Source organism: Musa acuminata, chromosome BXJ3-2 (genome assembly GCF_036884655.1).
Source record: "Musa acuminata AAA Group cultivar baxijiao chromosome BXJ3-2, Cavendish_Baxijiao_AAA, whole genome shotgun sequence".
Taxonomy (NCBI): Eukaryota; Viridiplantae; Streptophyta; class Magnoliopsida; order Zingiberales; family Musaceae; genus Musa; species Musa acuminata.
In genome coordinates, this window is record NC_088350.1 from 32281888 (window position 1) to 32302651 (window position 20764).

Below are 20764 nucleotides of genomic sequence, written 5' to 3' on the forward strand. Positions count from 1 at the left end.
ACAATGAGTGCAAACACTTCATGTGCTTCGAAAGTGTCAGTAAAGAGCAGGCAAAGGCTAGTAACCAATTCGATGTATAATGTATAACATTCGATAAGGTGGGTAAAGTTGAGTAACCATTGTCTTCTAACTCTTAAGAGAATGAGTGAAATCGAGCACCTAGTTCTCTTATTTATCTAGTAAATGAGCTTTACATATGTTCAATGACCCTTCGAAGAAAGTAAAAGACAATAATTATCAAATTCTCACTAATGGTGATCGATTATATTAAGAGTAGATTATCCACTTCATATTCGAACAGAATATCGATTAGTAAAAGTGATGCATACCTACTTTTGGAGGTAACATTAAGAGGAATTAATGAGCAAATTTTACAAAAGAAATATCTCAAAAACTTCAAAGTCTATGAGGCGATGCTCATTAAAATTCTAACAAGCATTCACCCAATTCAAGCGACACGAGACGTTTAAGAGATTGATGTATAACAAGGAATGTATTTTCCTTCATATGAAGGATTCGTATGAACCAACAAAGATCAACACAATTCAATCGACCCTACACAAGAGTTATTAGCAAGTTAAAGTAGTATGACTGATCAAAGTTTGACTACTCAATTACAGAGAGTAACTAGGTGCCAAGAGGAGAGTTGCAATTAGAGTAGAATATTGATAGTTCAACAAAGGTAAAAAGATGCAACATCCGCAAAGACTTCGATGAAGATGTTAAAAAAATAAGTGAGAGCAAATATCATGGACAAACTGTAAATAAGGTGTTTGATAAAATACTTATGTGTCTTTATGTCTTTTGATTTTATTTATACTTTGCACAACATATAGATAGCTTATAGTAGGCTTGGTAATCTCATTTTGATTATTTTTTTTATCTTTTCATGATTGTAAATATATATTATGTTCAATCATCGCATAAAGATAAAATTATCTAGAAATAAGCATCCAAGTGATCAATTTTGGTAGTTTTTTAGTTTTATAAAGTGGTAAAGAATGTCCACTACCACAACACCTAGGAGCTACTCGGATGACACATGATCGGATAAACCTTTAGGGTAGTGTCAAGGGTAGATTCGTTATTTTATTCTCTAATAGTATCAAGTGAATACTTGTAAAAACTTTTAGTAGTGATGAACCACCTCGAAACCTTTGTCGTATGACTACTCAAATGTTTATAATTTAGATTGTTGAAATAATTGTTTGTTAGATTCCGAATTGGAAGACTGATGTTTGACAAATTAAAGATACCATAAGACTTAGACAATACCAGTTAAGTACATGCCACTTCATTGCAATGATAGATAAAGTAACAAAATAAAAACGACCGGAACCGAAAAGATAACCACGATGAACGTTTACAGAAGCAAATGATACGACCGACTACAACAAAGCGAAAGTGGCAGGGTGAAAGTAACGAGGCCAACGACGGAAGTATTTAAAATATTAGAGAATAAAGAAATCGACAGCACCTTTCCAAAAAAATCAAACAAAATTTCAGAAAAATCACCCAAAATAATATAAGCATGAGATTTTCTTTTTTTTTTTTCCAGAAAGCATGTTGGTCCAATCCATTCCAGGATACATTTAAATTCTTCGGTTCTCTGCTTGCTGAACTCCAACTGGCATTCATAAGAAATATGTCTTCATTTACATAAAAAAAAAAAAAAAAAACCAAGTTTCTCTGTTCAGTGCCGTAACTCTGAAACCAATTTAAGAAAGTAAAGGGAAACCAGATCAACAGAGGATATGTTTTCCAGCTTCCTATGATGACAAAGCATGAAACTTTAAATTTGTTAAACAGCGGAAAAACAAACACCACCATCAGCCGCAAATTTTTGCATATAAACAGGAGGTTAACACCTAGAAGTTGATCAGATCATCCTTTTTCTCCTGCTGCTTCTTTTTCGGATCCTGATCCTCGGATGTGCTGCCGCCCTTCTTTCCAAAGATCATCTCGTCGAGGTCGTTTAAGATGTCGTCATCTCCACCTGACTTGGTTCTTGAACCTGCTGGTTTTCTGATGAGGGCATCCTCTCTGCTGGCTCGAGGAGACTCGTCGGGTTCCACAGCAACTGGTATCATGGCGGGCACGGGTTCAGACTGCACTACAGGAGGCTTCTTCAGCTCTTCATACTTGGAGAGGACTTTTTGGAGTTCATCATTCACGTTTAGGGCCTCAAATAGCACAGCTTCGTCGTCACCTGCTGTCTCAACAATTCTTTGAACAGTGTATTGACTTTGTTGGCACTGCTGGAAGAGGGTTTTTGTCAAGTCATCCTGCTCATAGAGAGAATATTAGAGACTGACCAGATAATCTCATGACATTTATTTTTAAGTTTCAATATGATAACGCGAAAAAAGAGTTACTCCTAAGCTGAAGTAGTATGCATAAAATTTTTAGAGAGAAACCTTGGAATTACAGCATTATATGGATCTTAGATGTGCTTCAATTCTGCTCATTGTACATTATTATGTCTTTTAAGATTCTCTGGTATAATAGTAAAAAGTTCCGTTAATCAGAAGATTAAAAAGATAATCCTAAATAAAAAAGGACATCAATATTTAACATCTTAATATCAATTTGTCTATATGTTCATTGAGTGAGAAGATGATCCATGTTAAGAACTCAAGGTTACTGCAAAGCCTAGTTCAAATAAAGAACATTCTTTAGAAAACATCTGCCAAGTAAACAAAAGAAAGAAAAAAACTCTGTTTAGGCAAACTAAGCTATCTACATATATTAACTGAATCACCACGCCTTTTAAGTCATAAATATATATAAGTTGTATAAAAGCATATTTACACAATGTCCAGTGATCTATGTAGAAGAAGAGAACATGTGACAACAACTCACTCTGTAGATTAAGTTAGTTTCACACATCATGTCAGTCAAAGTTTTGGTAGATATTCGAAGGGTCTTTATAATATTTGTTAGGTGCAAGTCAAATCAAGTCGATTTGTACCATTAATCAACACCAACAGAATGCAACATTAGCAATTCTAAGCGCAACATAATGTTGCTCTTAAATTTGACACCTTAAGCAATTTCAGTTTAGAATGCTCAAAGTAGGTTACGGGAATCTGACCAATTGGGTGCATAGCTAAAGTATTAACATATTATTCATGTACCCAAAAAAATACAAGTCTAACATGGAAAAAAGCTCTACTAGAGAAGAAAACAGCAACAAAGGTAGACACCCAAATGGAACAGAAATAAAATGAAACTAGTGTAAGAATAACAAACCTGGACTGCTAAATAGTTACCTTCAGTTCAAATTGTTGGACTTAACAGTTTATCATGATCTCTGTTGCAAGCGTGCTAGTACAAAACAGAAGCTCCTCAAACACTAGGTACACATTAACATATTGCACATACTTGGGATCATAACAGTCAGCTTACTAGTTTAAAGTTATCTTACAACCATTTTTATGTTGTTTATACAACAAACTAATTCAAAGTAAAATAGTTCAATTAATTTTTCCTGACTTCATCAGTACATATTAACATAACCATATATGAAATTAAGAATAAAATGAAGCATAACAAATCTAAAAACATCTGCAGAAAGATCGATGGGCCTGCAGCTGAAAGAAAACAGCTCTGGCATCTATCTGTAAAATTTTCAGCAGAAATTTAAAGAAAAAATGCAGAAAAGAAAGATGTGCAAGTAAAATTCTCCAAGAACTCCGATGTAAACAAAGCTTATCTTTTTAAGTATAGGATCAATCATCATGGACTAGCTCTGCCATCACGAGACATAAGTGAAAAGAGAAGAAAAAGACAGACAGAGACTAGGTATAGTACAATATTAATCCCTGCAAGAAATGCCCATTTAAAATTCATTCTTTCCGGCAGTTAAGGTTTTACACAAAATTATTCAAAATTTTCATCGTGTTTGATCTCGTAGTGGATGAAAAGACCTATTAAACTGGGCTCAAGATCAGCCGATGTGATGTTGTTCTCTCTTTATACAATCATAGAGCTCAGTAAGGCAGTCACTAATCTCTGGGTTTTACTTGGATTATAAAATTGTAAAAATATGGAACCAGGTTATATATTCAGTCATGTCTCAGATACATATGTTCCATCATTTGCTCCACTCTAGTAATCTTTCACCTATTCTAGGTCACAGTAATATCAAATTTCGAAGACACTCTGCTGGTAGTAAAATTATGACAATATCTTCAAACATACAGAACAAGAGACATAAATCAATTTCAGATCAATTCAATAGAGTAAATCTTGGAGATGCTTTGACAGACTTCCTCAATTACTAGGTAAGTTTTGGTCGTCAACAAGACAAAAATACATACCACCTGAAGACAAATTGCCATCTAGACGAATGTCATTATGAAAAACAAAATAATATAACATAAATCTACCTCCTCTATCGGAAAAAGGTTAAAAAGAAAGCATGGATATTAAATTATGTGATCAAATTAAATCACCTGTAAAGCTTCTTGATGAGGTGAAGAGGACAAAACTGTTGATAGAAGTTCGATACTATTGCGGGCAACATCAAATGCCTCCTTTATTTGTTCAGCAGTAAAACTATGCACAGGAGTATCATCATATGTCTGCTGAGCAACATTGTCATATGCTTCTTCTGTTTCTGAAACTGACCGTGGAGGTGTAAATATTGGAGCTAAGCTTTCGTTATCTCGCCCTGGGAACCGAACGCCTCTAGATTTCAAGCTCTACAAGAGGCAAACAATCCATCATGAACCTGAAACCAATCAATCCGACATCTAGACAAGGCTATGTCCTCATAATTAAATGTCAAATGATTCATCCGATCAATTTGCTCAGTGTATTGAAGAATTTAAAAAGATGACCAGAAAGCAATTTGGTCTATAAATAGAACAATAGAACATTTAACTATCAATAACAAAACTATACTATAAAAGAAGATAAAAGAAAAGGAGAACATCATGCTGAGAGACTGTCTACAAACTCTTTAAGTCATAATGTCTAGGTTAACGAGTTCGCATCTAGTTTATGAAAGCAAAATATTCATGACAAAATGCAAAATGAAATTTTAAAAACAGTGCATAAAGCTCATATAATCCATGCTAAAGTACAATTTCTTACAAACTTAACATAGAGTGCAGATGCCAAACTTTCTTGCACAAAGAATGATATCAGTGATGAAAATGACATCTATCATCTTTTCGCAATAAGTATAATGATGACAACCTATGCATGATATAAGAAGCTTAACAGTAGACCCAGGCCGGACAATGGTCCATACGAACAAATGCTTAATTAGAGGTTGCCTGGAGAATCACATGTGATGCCCTCAAGGAACCACAATTTTAGCTACAGGTGCAGGTTGAGTGGTGCTAGAAAGACATATTCTGATCTGCAAACACTAAGAACAGCTGCCACATGCCAATTATTGATGTAACTAAACGCACGTGAAACTTATAATGGAACTAAGTTTTCATAATTGCCACAAGAGATAGACTTTATAACTCCTGGAGTTACAGCAGAACTGGTATAAGAGTGATATTGTAATTGCCTTGCACTTCTGATATAAGAAAATCACAAGTGTTTGTGGTAGGACTTTAGTACCTTGTAAGTTTCCTCATAGACTGGCAAGTACCGAAGTTCATCCCCAGACTCTCCCCATGCCTCAATCATATAAAGAGCCTTATTCCTGTTATTCACAACAGTTTGAGGATCATCGATAAGTTTGACCATCTCATCAAGCACCCGCTCTGCAGCAACCTCAGAAAAAGCTTTCTCACAATTTTTCACACAGGTTTCAAGAAGGACCAAAGCAAGATACTGAACCCTAGGATCCTTCAACATGATTCGTTTTTTTATGCCACGGATGAACTCAATGCTGTTATATTTTTCGCTGTTAATCATGTCACAGATCTCTAGATTGGCAGACCAGTCAGGTCCCTCTAAGTTCTCCGATGTGGCCTCCTCCACAATCTTTTCTGCTTGGTTCTGACCTTGAAATAATTCCTTCATCTTAAAGCTCATAGAACTCACGCCATCTTTCATCTTCCTGCTCACCTCCGCCCCACCAATCTTCAGACGCTCACCAAAGGCACTGACTTTTTCCATCAGATTGTCGCTCATTTTCGTGCTCCAAATTAATCTATAAAAGCAGAAACAGAAAACTATAGATTAAATAAAAGTTAAACAAAACAATTGGAGGTTAGCATTCTCGGAGCACAAGATACAGGATGAGAGATCAATACTCAGATATAATGGAGTATGGACACAGCTTCACAAGCCTTTATTGAATATCCAAGAAAATAAAATTCTTCCGTCCCAATGAGAAGCCATTAAGAAGCTTTAAGAGATCAAAGCTACCAATGCATATTGAACTAAAAACCATAAAGGGAACAGGGAAAATAAACAAAATAATCAATCTCACAGAGCAAAGGAAGCAGTAGTCAAAACTTGTACAAATCCTACTGCTACTGATGGATAGAATTGCTGTTACAAGAATTAATGGCAGGCTGGGTTATTAACCTTCCCCACAAAACAAACAAAAAAAAGAAAAAAGAAAACCCATTTCAGGAAGGCATCGAAGAACCAGAGAAGAAACATAAATCGTAATACTAACCATCACGATGGAGACACGACCTTATACTGTCTAAACAGCATCAGTCCTATCTATAAAGACTGAAGTAGAAACATAATCTAGGGTTTCGTTAATACATCATACTTGGTTAGCATCATGTTTCCCTCTTTTTATTCTTCTTCTCCTTAAGAACGGCAAGAAAAATTTTTACCAGGAAAAGGTACAACTGGAGGAGCAAATTACAATGGGATTCAAAACGACTGAGTCAATAAAATCGAACAAGACACATGGAGATCGATAAACGATACACGGATAAGAGATCGGTTCTTTACCAGCCGTAACGAGGACCGGAATCAAAGATCAAAACAAGAGATGGTGGACCGAGCGATCAGAATGTTCGCGTGATGCAAATCGAAATAACCGACCAGATCGGGCAGGGAAGGGACAGTAATTACCTCGAGATCGATCGGCAACGGAGGTCGGGAGGAAAGGGTGCAGAAGCACAAAGGAAAGGGAAGGGTGAGTTGTTGCCGTCGCCTCTTTTTCTTTTCCGCTGTCTCCCGTCTTCTGGTTCCCTTTCGCCGCTGCTGCTTCCTCTCTCACCCTTTTCGCCGTGGAGTCGAAGTCTTCGCCGTTGCTTTTGTAATTTTCTTGCTCTGCTGGTTTCCGATTTTGACCTCGAGCAACATCTTCTCCACGCACCCGCTGGAGCTACCGACCCTAAGCGTGCGACGAATGGGAAAGAAAAGGTGGAGCCCGAATGGGACGCGCCGCGGAGTGCGGTGGGTAGACATCGAAGATTTGTTAGCATATAGACGTCGGTGCCGGGCTAAGTTAGGCAAGAGGCTATCTCGGCCGTTGGATCAGCCGCGGCTTGCTATCACGAGCCATTGGATGCAATTAGCAGGAGGCGACGTCGGCCGCATGGGCCGGCCCAAAAAAAGGGTAAATCCGGTGAAAGGCGGCAGGAATATTATATATACGGTATATATACATTATATATATATATGGTATATATACATTATATATATATATATATATATATATATATATATATATATATAGTTGGTCGTAAAGATTAGGTAGATTTCATTATACATGTATATGGGTCCACTTCACGTCATCTCTGTCGACGGCGGCAGTTCAACAGCTTCATTCGGGTGGCGTTGGGAGTGTTATTTGGGAGAGCTGCAAAAGTGCGCGTCTTAATTTTACATGTAGAATACCTCAAGCAACAGTAGAATGAGTGATTGATCTGCCAAAATTGGCACGCGTTATTTGCGTGCTGACATCAATGTGATGCTGCTTCTAAGAACCCAAAACTGAAGGGCCAAATAGATGCGTTTCGATATTAATTCCAATTTCATGAATGCAGAAGATGTCTGAAATAATCTTATGGAAAGGAGAAGGATATGAATCCAATAGTAATTAGGATATGGTTACACGAAAGAAATTTGATATGGCATATTTTTGTACCGCTCATGTGGACCCAGGTAAGCAGACACGACGATACAGATGTGAAATCTCAAGTACCATGTGGTTTACAGCACACACGTGGCGGCGGACATCCGCTTGCCGCCCCCTCCGTACGAACGACATCATTACAATAAAGCCATCCCGGAAAGCTCGAGACGGTACTGCGCAGCGCCGATCCATGCATGTCGGTCGATGCTCGTACAGAAACTTAAGTCGACCGTCCGAGGAGCCGACCGTAGTAAATTAACCTCGTACGACCAACTCATCCTCGCAGGTATAAAAGCTAACCCTTCCTAATCATGAAGGGGAGGCACTTCGAACACTCAACTCTCTCTCATTCCACCAAAACTATTTTAAGCTTCAGAGAGATCGAGTCGGGAAATCCCCCTCCCGACCCCAACTTGTGTGCAGGGACCAGAGCCCGAGGAGCAGGCGGGCAACCCCAGGGAGCCCCTGACTCGGAAGCCAGAGCCTAAACCCGACCCACAAGAGGTGGACGATCTTGCGCACCCGTAATAGAACCAAACCGTGCCAGCTTGCTTTGCCACGGTGTAAAGGATCCCCATCATTTTGGCATTAGAATGAGGGCTCCCCTACGAGAGGGAGCATTGATAAAGCCATTTACTCTCACATTGGTTGAGGAGTACGGGAACCAAGGGCTTATAAATCCACCAAGTCTCCCTTACCCTCAAAGGTGCCTTTTAGAGTTCACATGCTCCGAATGGACAAAATCGTGCGGGTACGCCCATCGCCCAAAGCAGATAATTCATCGCGAGCCTACGGACCACCCTAATGGTCGGTCGATCAAATGGTCTCTTATCAAGACCTATCTTGACTCAACCCCCAAACCCTAAGGACACTAATGCCCACCTCAGTTTGACTCGGGAGCCACTTCGGATAATCAATCATTATCTCAAAATCATCTTTGGTCGAACTCCCCCCAACTCCAAACCCCCCTCCCCCATTATATTTCGGGACCGAATCATACTAACTCATGATCGACCGTATAAAGACAACAACTTAGGAAGAATAAACAGAGATATCGACCTTATAAGACAAATATCTATGATCAAATCATAATTTTTTAATAAAAATGCTTTTAAAAAATAAATATAAGATAATTAAATTATATGGTCTTGATTATTTTGATTAAGATATATTAAATTTTGATTAAAATTATCATTCAATAAAAATAAAAAGGAATCCTCCTCTCTAATTATCTTTCGACCTTATCATAATACCTCTCAGAAAATATATATACAAATCATAGACTAAAGATCTAAAATATATATACAGATCATAGATTAGAGATAATATTCTCTCACCTTTAATCCTTATTATAGTCATGTGAAAGAGTTGAGAAAAAAAAAAGTCTAGTTTCGTATATAGTGTTTTCCTAGTGATCGAATTATGGTGCATTATCAAATCAGACAAAAGTAACATTAAAAGGTACAAAAAATCTGATATTAATATATGATTACCTGATTTCAATTATGACCTTATATTATTTCTTAATTTTATGCTAATAGAGATTTCATCTTAATATCTTTCCTAACTATATCAAATCTTTTTATCTTTGGCAACTGTTACCTTTTTTACTTACTTATGAGTTAAGATATTTATCAATTAAATTAAATTAATTGAAAAATTAAATTGAATGATATATGATATTTTATATACAGTTGCTAAACAAATGTCCTAAGTCTAAAATTCATCGGATAAAATTTTAAGCTCTTATTTTTTTATAACCACCGATAACTAAGTGATAGAATATTTATGACTCATGTCATCCTTCTGTATATACAAAGTTAGTATATAATAGAAAAGTATAAACCATCTTCTCATTCATAATATAAACTCCCTGTATTTAAGAAAGATATTTGTAAACCCTTTTCTCGTCTTTTGTAAGAGGAGAATCACAAACTTCTTTCTCCTCTTTCAAAATTATAAAAATATATTCTAAACAATAAGTAGAACTCTCTCTTTCTCTTTTTTTCAAATTACTGAAGTTCATATTTTAGGATCTCAAATTACTAACTTAATCATCAAAATGGTTAGATCGAGAAGTCTTTCTCAACCTTAGTCTTTGTGTAAGTGGCACATTAGAAATACAATACTTCTATCTCAAAATCACCTTAGAGTCATCTCCGATCCACCTCAGAGCCATCTTAGTTTCACTTCGGAGTTACTTTGAAGACATTTCAAACAATCTTGCGTATACGGTTCTCGATCATATCGGGCTAATTAAGATGACAATAACTTTTTCCTCTAATACTAAGATATATAATACAAAATCTTGAACTCTTAATACTTGCTAAGTGAACTTGAAATACTATAATCATTATAATATCTCAAATGTCAATTAAAAAATTTAAAACATATTTTTCCTAAAATTATAGTGTATATATATATATATATATATATATATATCTGCTATTTAATAATAATTTTTTGTTAAGGAATGACATTTTATTGGAATAGTCCATATTTTACTATAAATTTGTACATAAACAAATTGATTTAGGAGAAGTCTCTGTCGGACTTATTAAGATACTCAAACACACGTTATTGACTTTGCAGACGACTTAGTTGAATCAGCAGTAAAAGAAGACTTGGTGTTCTTATTAACATAATGAATCTATGCCATACATTTGGAAGCATTAGGCTCCAAACACCACTACAAAAATCCTTTCACTCCAAAAGCATAGATAGGAAAAATATGCTCATCACCTCTCAATTCTAATTTTCTTCATTAACATGAGTATACGTAATACAATCAAAATTCATCAACCCTATTAATTGTCATGAATTGAATAGAAATCAACTGTGCTCACAATTCATCTGTCAAACTAGTATGTGTAATTATTTTGCATGCAATAATGTAACCATGTAATTTATTGTACAAGCTTGACCATCGCCTGATTTATGTATGATCTTTATTCATGTGCTTGCCATGTGGGTCACGCTTTCTAAGAAGCCCAGTCCGTCAACGCCACATTTAAATTGGGCTCGGCGGTCGGTCAACATTTATCGACACGATGCGATGTCGTCGTGTGGTGTCCATCCAATTTGGAGGCACACAAACCGTTTGCTCCTCCTCTCCTTTCTGTCGGTCAACCTCTCGGTAAAACTCTGATGGCCACGTGTTCGCTTCTGGAACGTCAAACACCCCGGTCCCCGCTTTTGGACCAAGTAGCGGATCCGGGTGCCGAAACCGATCGACGGATGAGATCCAATCACTGTCGATTACAGGGTTTTGAAGCTGGAACTTAGCCGTCGGATCGAGGTATGTCGGTGGAGTTACGTCGTTTGCGTTTGGCGCAAGAAAGCCCGGGCGGACTGCCGACCGTCCTCCGGTATTTGTACTCTACCTTCCTTCTGATCACTGTGTCCTCATCTTCTCCTCGCGTTCTCCCGGATCGAGAAGGTGCGGAAATCACCGCCCCCGGCTCCCGAGTTCGGATGAGAGAGAGTGGCCTTCCTTCAGAGATGTATCAGCTAATCGTCTGCCTTTTCCAATTTAGGTATCCGTCCTCCCCTTCCGCTCTCGATTTCCTATCCTCCCTTTGGCTTGATCCTTTTTTTTTTTTTTCTCTTTGTTGTGTTGATCCTGGTCCTGGATTAGGGTTATGGTTTGTATGATTGGGGGGATATTCGCGAAGGAAAGCTGTGATCTTTGTCAGTGATTGCCTGATTGGTCTGGAATCGAGTGATCAAGTCATCTTTGATGGGATTTGGTATATGGTCATGATGCGTATTGATCAAGAGGGTCAATTCTCTTGTGAATTTCACATGCATGACCGTTGATTCCCTGCTATCTGGGATTGCCTGAATTTTGTCTGAAATATTCTGTTAGTTGTCGCTGGTGTTGGAATTTGTGCTACATCTCATAGTATCAATGTTTGCTGCCCATCCGTGGAAAGAAGAATCAATTACTTGAATTAACATAGCATTTTGTTGATGTTGGATGATTGCTTGTGCTTGATTCCATGTAGAGACAGGCTAGGATTTGTGATGATGATGTTTGTTTTTTTTTTTTTTACAGTTTCAACTTTGTCAGTGCAGACAAAGAAGCGACTTTGCTCGTCTGATTGGCATCTTTATGTTATGATCGAATTCTTGCCATTTATTGTTAGCGTCCGACTTTATCTAAGATGGATGATGCTCAGATGCTTGAAAAGCTGTTTGCATTATTTATAAGATTGTAATCCGTGGTTTACTTATGCACTGTCGTTACATGTTAAATAACTTATTTAAAAGAACTGCATGCAGAGATGTTTGGGGAAATCAGCAGATGTGTCAATGCATCTGATTTGTAACAGCAAAGTTACTTGGATTTTGCAGTCAGGTTAGAATATATGGTACTGGTATGACTAGTGCTTAGCCTTCTATATAGTGTGTGGGCTGTGGTGGTGAGTGGAAAATGTAATAAAGCAAGGATATTTTGGGGTTATCAGCCTGTTTTTAATCTTTGTTGACTGCTAATGCCTCATAGAATTAAGAAAGTGCAGTGGCACATTTTTAGCCATGTGGCTGTAAATAATGGATCCTTTGGAATGGGAATTATGAAACTGAACCTGTAAAGGGATTAGTTGGAGAACATAAATCTTCAATGTTCTCTCTTTATAATAGCAAACTGTTCAGGATTTTTGATAGACCAGTAACGGAGGATGCAGGGTGTCAGGGACAGAAAGGAAACATATCTTCTTTCCGCTTGGCCTGTGTTTTGATTTGACTCTCTTGATTCCTGTGTTGGAGATGTTGATATGTGGTTTCTACATTTTTTTCCAAGATCATTCATACAAAGAATTAAACCCTGCCGCTTCTCTTTGGTTGCCTATTTTGGCATACCATCTAATTGTGCCTTTTGTGGTTATTGATTGTTATTGTAATTATCTCTTTCGCTGATCAAACATGGTTCATATTACCATTAGAATGCCTCATACTGGTGGTATTGGTCACAGGCTTTCATATGTAGCTATGAACCTAGGCTTGTACTCATGTATATCAAGTTGGGAGTTGTCTTGCAAGTCATTAAAAAGAAAATAAGTAAAGATGAAAAATGAGTTTTGAAAGATTGGTGATCTTGTTATCGATCATCTTTCCTTCTTGATGTGCTTAACTCCTTATTATGATTTTTGTTGCTGTTGTCTAGACTCTTCTTTAAATTTTGTTTATCATTGTAGCTCGCAGACATGACACTTTCTAGTACTTAGTGATGATACATACAACTTTAGGAGCATCTCAATATTGGTTATGCCCAAAAATTTACTGTTGTGGGTGGGTGATCTTATATGTCATAATATACTTGAAAATTGTGGTGGAACAATAGCATGCGAGTGTAGATATAAGTTGAGCTTTTTTTGTTCTTTAACTAAGAGAAGAATTGTAGATATATGTACAAAATACAAATGGATAGTTTCCATTTTTCAATGGCATAGACTTTTACAATGACTACATTAATGCATTCACTGGAATTGTATGGTTTTCTTCCTCTCCTTGTTAGAAGCATGACGATTAACTTGATATGCCTTTATATTCATATATATAACAGCATAGAAATATTTATTTTCTTTTTAATTTATATTTGGGATGCCTTCACATCCAAATTGTCCATGATATTCTGATCTATAAATGAAATTCCAATAGATCCATAAGTCTTCTTGGTCCATTCTGTACGACTTAATAGCCATGCTTCTCTATTTTTTTTATTTGATGTGCTATTTTTTGGACTAAATGCTTATTATTTGTCACCATTATTTAATGAGGCTTCTCCTTTGTATAAAGGGGAGTCTTTCATCACTGTTCTTTTACATTTTTGTTGCTTTCTTTGGTCTGATCTGATTATTGCTACTGAGATGTAAAAACATTTTCAATAGATATTATTGCTATGCGGCTTTTGTATATTTCTTTATTTTTCTAGGTATTCTAATAGGATTACTCTATAAGTGCATCTTGAATATTTTGGATGCTTTTGCAGGGAAACCTTGTTCACTGTCTTCCCAGACATGATATTTTCTGGTTATTCCCCAATGCACGGTTTTCTGTTATTGTAAAAAGTTGGCAGGCTTCGTGGAGAAAATTACATTGATAAGCATTAGTCAGTGGTTTGCAACTATTTTTGTGAGTAAAAATGGAGTATTTGAACGTAAAGGTGTTGGATAAAGGCAAAAACTGTGATCTCAAGAGAAAGAGAAATTCTGATGTTTGTTCCATTGACATTGGGCATGGCTTGGTAGCACATCAGCCTATTGTAGGTCAATCCTCTTTAAGGGCCTGCACGAGAACCAGATGTAAAACCAACCTATGTTGCTCTCCTGAGAACCATATTCTCAAGAATTATCGCAATTTCATACAGAGTGGGTTACCCCAGCAGGTTCTGTTTTATGAGAATGGTGAATGGAATGATTTTCCAGCAAACATTGTCAGTTTGGTACAGGAAGAATTTAAATCAAAGAAAGCAATTACAGAAGTAGGTTATCGGAATCAGCAATGTTTGTTAGATTTCATTCACATGGTTTGTGTAGTTCTGCATACAGGTCTGAAGCCATTAGCATGGATTGATGATCATGGAAAATGCTTCTTTCCAGAGTCATCAAATAGATGCCATCACTCTGACAAAAAAATTCAGGCTTACATGAGTTCTGAATCAAATGGGATACATGGAAACAACACTCATTTTGAGATTTCCATCAATGAAGCTGAAAGCTCAAGTTCAGTAGCTGATGATGAGATTATGTCTAATATCAAGAGGGTCAAGTGCGAAGAAAATTTTGTCAGTCATCAGAATATTTGGTCTCCAGGCAATGAAGTAGTAGGAGAAAATGAACCGGGTTCCATTTTCCCTTTAGATATCCCTGCTTTTGGAACATGTCAAGCATCTGCAGGTGGTCATCGTGTTAGTAGAGCGGTGCAGGATATGTTACTCCAAGGGTTGGGAAAGTTTATTGATGCAAAGGATATTGTTGGAATACTTAGGACTCCATTGAGAAATGATTTAGGTTTAGATCGGTTTGATCTTTTTCAGAAGCAGGTTGAAGTCACTAAAATGGCACGTGGCAATGCAAATGTCCGCTATGCATGGCTTGCTTCTTCCAAGGATGCAGTGGAGGAGATGATGTTACATGGAATTCTGAAGCGGTCTATCCAGAAGTGTCTTTATGGCAATGGCATTCATCTCGCCCCTGCAAATTGCTCCAACATCTGGTAAGGTTTTGCTTTGACATAACATTCATCATGTTTGTGCACCTTCAGGAATACCTTAATTTTTGTCAGGGAAGGCTGTCAATAGTTTCTTATCCTGATTACTGTCTGCTCCTGTTTCTCTTCTTGGAATTTTTTTATCGATAGTCCATTGTGAAGAACTATGACTTACTTGCATACGCTATTACAGTACCAGCTACTCTGATGTTGATGAAAGTTGCGTTATCCACCTTATGTTGTGCCGCATTGTAATGGGAAATGTGGAACTTATTCACCCTGGATCTGAACAGTGTCAACCTAGTAATGAAAACTTTGACACTGGTGTAGATGATTTTCAAAAGCCAAGGCATTATATTATATGGGACATGAATTTGCTTACCCATATCTATGCAGAATACATAGTGACTTTTAGGGTGACCTCCAAAGTTAAAGGTAATGCTGTTAGTGTGCTTTCTTTGCATGACTATAGCTTTCTTTTTGAAAATCATCAATAGGATTTTGAAAAGATTGTATGTTTATGTGATTGCAGAATGTTTGCTTGGGAAGGAAAGTATATATAATGTATCTGCCCTCAAAAATTCTAGTCCATCTCACTGCTTATTACAGGTGTGTTCTACAATCAGATATTCCTCCATATTTTATAGAAACTCTGCACTTGGAATGAGGTTTGAGTTGAGAAAAGTCTGGTTGTTCCATAAATAGATTCTTTGTCTGAACACATGGAGATTTAGGATGCTGAAATTTTATGTATTGCATACATGTGAGATATGTAGGATACTTTTGGATACATGTTAGATATTTTATTTGAAATATCAAAACTGTAAATTAATTATCAAAGTTTAGATACTTCTAATATACTTAGGTGATAATGAATAGATAATATTAGGGGAACTTGTTTCTCTTGGATGTAGATTTTATATTATAGAGATGAATACAAGATTATGTAGATTAATTATATATATATATATATATATATTTATTTATTTATTTGTGTGTGTGTATATATTGTATCAATCATCAAACAGTGTGGAGAAATACTGTGTTACCAAAAGCGTGTGTGCAGAAATAATAGTTAAGTGCTTACTATTTATCATGATATATCAATACCTGTTTATAGATTATAGACAAATTTCAAGCTTTGTTGTATACTATTATATTATCAATCCATATCAGATCTGTATAAATATTCCACATCCATATCTGTTTTTCATGGCTATTGACATTTGTATGTTCTAGTGTTTTTACTATTTGTAGACGGGAGGAAATCAAAATTTTATTTTTAGTAATTTCATTTTGAGATCTTACTTTGTGCAGCTGATAATTCATCAAAATTTGTATGACTGGAATGGTTGATTGATCATTTGTCAATTCTGTTTTCTGTGATCTCCAGATTTAATATTTGCTAATGCAGCCTTTTTTTCTGCATCTGAAGTGTTTTTTTGTCTTTTAGTTATCAGTGAATGCCTGTTATCATTGTTGTTATTTTCCTTTTTTTTACCTTCAGGATAAGACTTTTGAACCATCTCCAGCCTTCGGCAATCATTCTCAAGTTCCTGTGTCAAGAACACCTCCAAGAATTCCAAGTTCACCATGGATGCCCTTTTCAATGTTATTTGCAGCCATTTCAACTAAATTGCCTCAGGGGGACATGGACCTGGTTCACACTCATTATGATGACTTTAAGGTCTAAACAATTCACTGACAAGTTGTGTTATTTACTCCTGAGCTAATCTGGCCTCCTAAATAGTTACTGTTTTTTCTACCAGAAGAGAAAGATAAGCCGAATTGACTTGGTCAAGAAGTTAAGGCAGATAATCGGGGACAAATTGTTGGTTTCTACTATAATGAGGCTGCAACAGAAGGTTTGATTTTCTTTATTTTTTTTATAAATGCTGCAAATGAGTGCAGCTGCAAATAGAATAGGCCGAGTCCATGATAACTTAACCACTCTTTTAAGTTTTAAGTTTACACTTGCTGGTTTGTTTTGATCCTATTCCTTATTCACACCATTCAGTCCTAGTCCATGATAATGAACAGAGTCTTTGGCTTGCTCAAAGAAGTTTGTTGATGACTATTACTCCAGTCGTCTTCCATGTCTCTCAACTTTTCTATTCTTTGTCTATGTACATCACCTTTTCCCTTCCTGTGACCATTTGGAGTCACTCTTGGTCTACTAGGGCCACTAATGAATTTGGATGTCTTTATCACCAAGGGTTGAATTTTCTCACTTGTGGTGACGGTTCCATCCTGAATCAACTTTGAACTCCATTTTTGGGCTTTTTTCTTGATTATTTGTTGACTGACAAGCACATATACATTTCAGATATAGCAAGTAGAGTGAAGTGTTATCCATCTAGCTAGAGGATCTGAAGTTTTTCACTGTTAGTTTCCTACTTGTATATGACCCTTTGTCCATCTGCAGTCTCTCGTTGTGTCAGCCGAGCTACCTTATGCGTTGTATAATTTTTTTATAGATTTCAACTCCAGGCATATCCTGCCCTTTCAGTGTTTCAGCTTGATAATTTCTCCACAATACTAGTAAATCAGCTTACTTAACAATCTTCAGCTGACATCACAATTAGTAAATCTGATTTCCTATTTTGTTCAAGGCTTTTGTTGCAGATGATATGTTACTAGTATCAAACGTCTAGGCATCCTATCTTCTTGTGTTCTCATATACAGATGAGAACAAGTTTTTATAAGTCAGTAAAGCAGGCTGTCAATATCTTATGACGTCTTTAACTAAAGTTTGCTCATTAGCAGTTTTTAATAAAGGAGCAGCCATGATTGTCAATATCTAAAGCAACTTCTCTAAAGTTGCTCACTAGGAGTATTTACTAAAGCAACCACCATGGTTGTCAATATGTCAAATGACGTCTCTCACTAAAGTTGCTTATTGACAGTATATATATATATAATCTCAGTCATCATATTGCTCTCTTCTCATGAAGTCATCACCATTTGATTAGAGTGTTAAAAAGAGTATGGGATGAAAGAGTCTTTTGCATGCTGTAATAACTCCATGGTTCTGTTGTTCTCTTGCAGTTACCACCTATGGCCAGACACGAGCCACCAAAGTCCTGGTCTCGTAACTTGCAAAACATGTCTTGACAAGATGGAAGCATGGAGCTGTGTGTGTGTGGTCTCGCAAGTCTCACTCACATTTGAAGTAAAGTTTGCTGGTTTCAGCACTCACTCCTTACGGTAGGTTGACGATCTAAGAAACTTGTTTCAAGCTGTGTACTCTTTGTAATAATAATGCCTGTCTCTGTTGTATCATTTGGCTCGCTTGATGTAATTGTAAAATGGGAGTCTTTTTTGGCCTATCAAACATATGATTTCTATGTGAAATCTCTCTCACCTTCTCTTTGTATGATAAGCCTCCGAAAATTAAAACCCATGCTTGTTGTTTAAGTTTGCGTCGTCTTTATTTTGGAGACTGTCGACTCTCATAGCAAGCAGGTAATGGGAGGGTTATGTTCCTGTCCCTGCAAATCATATAGCTTAGCTAAATGAACACGTTCCTAACGCTGGCAATCATTTACTATCTTAATCTGTAGATCCTTTTACGTATTCACCGAGGAGTCATCTCCACAGAATGCAAAACCACAGTATGGTCAAATCAGGATCCTCATGTGAACCCCTCCGTACAGAGCCGGCCCTACCTACATTAAATGCAAACCAGCAGGTGAATCATATATACGTGAATCAAATTCCTCACCCGGTTGCTGTGGTACTTATTCTAACTTTCAGCAAGGAAGAAAGAGAGGAGAAGACACAGAGAGAGAGAGAGAAGAAAAGAAAAGGGGGACCAGAGGGAAGAGTAAAGAGGAAGAAGAAGCAGAAGAAAAAATGAAATGCGAAAAAGGGGAGGGTGGGTGAGTGTGCGTGCATGTACGCGTGAGACAGGGCCTTGAATGCGGGGTGGACAAGGAGTGGGTGGTCGCGTCGCCATCGCAGGATGCGAAGCCCGAGCTACCACCACCCTCCGTCCTGCTCGCCGATGTGATGGGACGAAACCCGCCCACGCCTGCCTGTCTCCCTCACCCCGCCCATTCATCTGCCAATCATAATGCAATCGAGTGCCTTATCATTTATTTCCACCCCCCCTCTTTCTCTCAATCTCTTTCCTCCTCTTATCCTCGCCTTCTTTCTCTTCCTCGCTTCTCGTGACATAGAAGTCTATATGTAAGTGTAAACTTTGCAGGTGTTACTGTTCGGTGGCAGTGCGATGCATTGATTTGGGGTGACCGTTTCGGAACCGAGCGAATGAGTGCTTGCATCTTCCCATGTCATCGTTTTCTGCTGCTGCTCCTGCTGCTCCTGCTCGATGTGTGTGTGAGAGAGAGAGCGAGAGAGAGGAGGATGACACCGTTTTGAACTCCCCCGTGATTCTCGCATAATTGGACTCATATGATCAGGGAGGGAGGGAGGCAGAGGTGCAGCATTGCTGCCACCGTTTCCAATCAATTAATTGCAATCTGCTACATGTACGTAGCTGACTTCCCAGCAAACCTCCAAATTGCTACCCAGACGTAGTATCTCTCCATATATATGATATGTATATAATCTGTATCTGACTGTTTTTGCGTATATATTATTATCTGTCCCATTACAATGGAAACTCTCTTATGTTTCCTATTCCCCACCTAAACCCTACCATCATGACTGCTGAGGAATGAAACCACATAACTCAAATGTAGACGTGTTCTTCATTTTGTGGAGGATTTGAGCTCCCACAAATGATCCTTGCAGGCCCTCCACCAGCTTGCAGGCTACGTCAAGTCAATTCAGTGTGATGGTAACCTATTGATACCTCTACATTCCCTTCACTATCCTCACTGGCCTTTTCCTTATATTATTTGCCACCACATCGGTTTCTCTCTCTCTCTCTCTCTCTGCCTTTGTCATCTCGCTCTCCTCCAAACGTATAACTATTCGAAGGAGAAAACGTTGTCATAAAATGAATCCCATCTTGGAATATCTGCCAGTCTTGTACCTGTCTTGCTGAAGAAATACTACTGGAGAGAGAAACACACAACCCACTCCATACCAATCACAACTCAAGTACGCATCATTTTTCATCCCTTCTTTTCTCTTCCTTCCTCTTTCTCCATACGATACCTTTGATCATTTTGACTCGACCAGTAAGAGGACATGCTTGGACGGGCCCACGTCGAAGGAAAGCAAAGGATCAAAAGGTTGGATGTGTGCATGATGCTCCCCTGTGTGTATGTAAAAGCTGTATGGGAAGGCTAAAGCTACAACACAGACACACACACAGAGAGAGAGAGAGAGAGAGAGAGGCGTGCATGCAAGGGGTTGTCAGTTCCAAACAGGAGAGCGAAGACATCTGATCTGATATATGTGAAGCGGCTGCTGCCATGGACAGGATCTGACGTCGTCGTTCACTTCCACGACATGCAGGTTTGTCAGCATACATAAAGTCGCTTTCTTTCTTCGGAGCGACAGCCAAGTCGATGTAGCAGACGAGATGGCAAGGCATCATTCACCAATTACTTGTCTTTTCTT

General features: G+C 37.7%; 2 protein-coding genes across 2 annotated transcripts; one reads left to right on the plus strand and one right to left on the minus strand.

Annotated features, from left to right (window-relative positions):
• Positions 1–1605: 1605 nt before the first annotated feature.
• Positions 1606–7181, minus strand: LOC135631869 (TOM1-like protein 1). Its single transcript, XM_065139897.1, has 4 exons — positions 7009–7181; positions 5584–6121; positions 4458–4706; positions 1606–2285 (listed from the first exon to the last, which is right to left on the minus strand). Exons 2-4 carry the CDS (start codon positions 6100–6102, stop codon positions 1869–1871), a joined length of 1185 nt encoding a protein of 394 aa, XP_064995969.1. The 5' UTR covers positions 6103–6121; positions 7009–7181; the 3' UTR covers positions 1606–1868.
• Positions 7182–11396: 4215 nt separating this feature from the next.
• On the plus strand, positions 11397–18646 carry LOC135631828 (inactive poly [ADP-ribose] polymerase RCD1-like). The gene is made up of 7 exons (XM_065139798.1): positions 11397–11553; positions 14010–15235; positions 15423–15664; positions 15762–15838; positions 16737–16916; positions 16999–17094; positions 18278–18646. The coding sequence occupies exons 2-7, from the start codon at positions 14163–14165 to the stop codon at positions 18341–18343; spliced, it is 1734 nt and encodes a 577-aa protein (XP_064995870.1). The 5' UTR covers positions 11397–11553; positions 14010–14162; the 3' UTR covers positions 18344–18646.
• Positions 18647–20764: the final 2118 nt, after the last annotated feature.

Excerpts from the sequence above, each read along its gene's own strand:
- LOC135631869 (XM_065139897.1), bottom strand. The coding sequence starts at position 6,102 with ATGAGCGACAATCTGATGGAAAAAGTCAGTGCCTTTGGTGAGCGTCTG. Across the intron at positions 4,707-5,583 it reads TCTATGAGGAAACTTACAAG|AGCTTGAAATCTAGAGGCGT; the intron begins GTACTAAAGTCC and ends TGCCTCTTGTAG. Across the intron at positions 2,286-4,457 it reads CTCATCAAGAAGCTTTACAG|GATGACTTGACAAAAACCCT; the intron begins GTGATTTAATTT and ends CTCTATGAGCAG.
- LOC135631828 (XM_065139798.1), top strand. The coding sequence starts at position 14,163 with ATGGAGTATTTGAACGTAAAGGTGTTGGATAAAGGCAAAAACTGTGAT. Across the intron at positions 15,665-15,761 it reads GGTGACCTCCAAAGTTAAAG|AATGTTTGCTTGGGAAGGAA; the intron begins GTAATGCTGTTA and ends ATGTGATTGCAG. Across the intron at positions 15,839-16,736 it reads CATCTCACTGCTTATTACAG|GATAAGACTTTTGAACCATC; the intron begins GTGTGTTCTACA and ends TTTTACCTTCAG.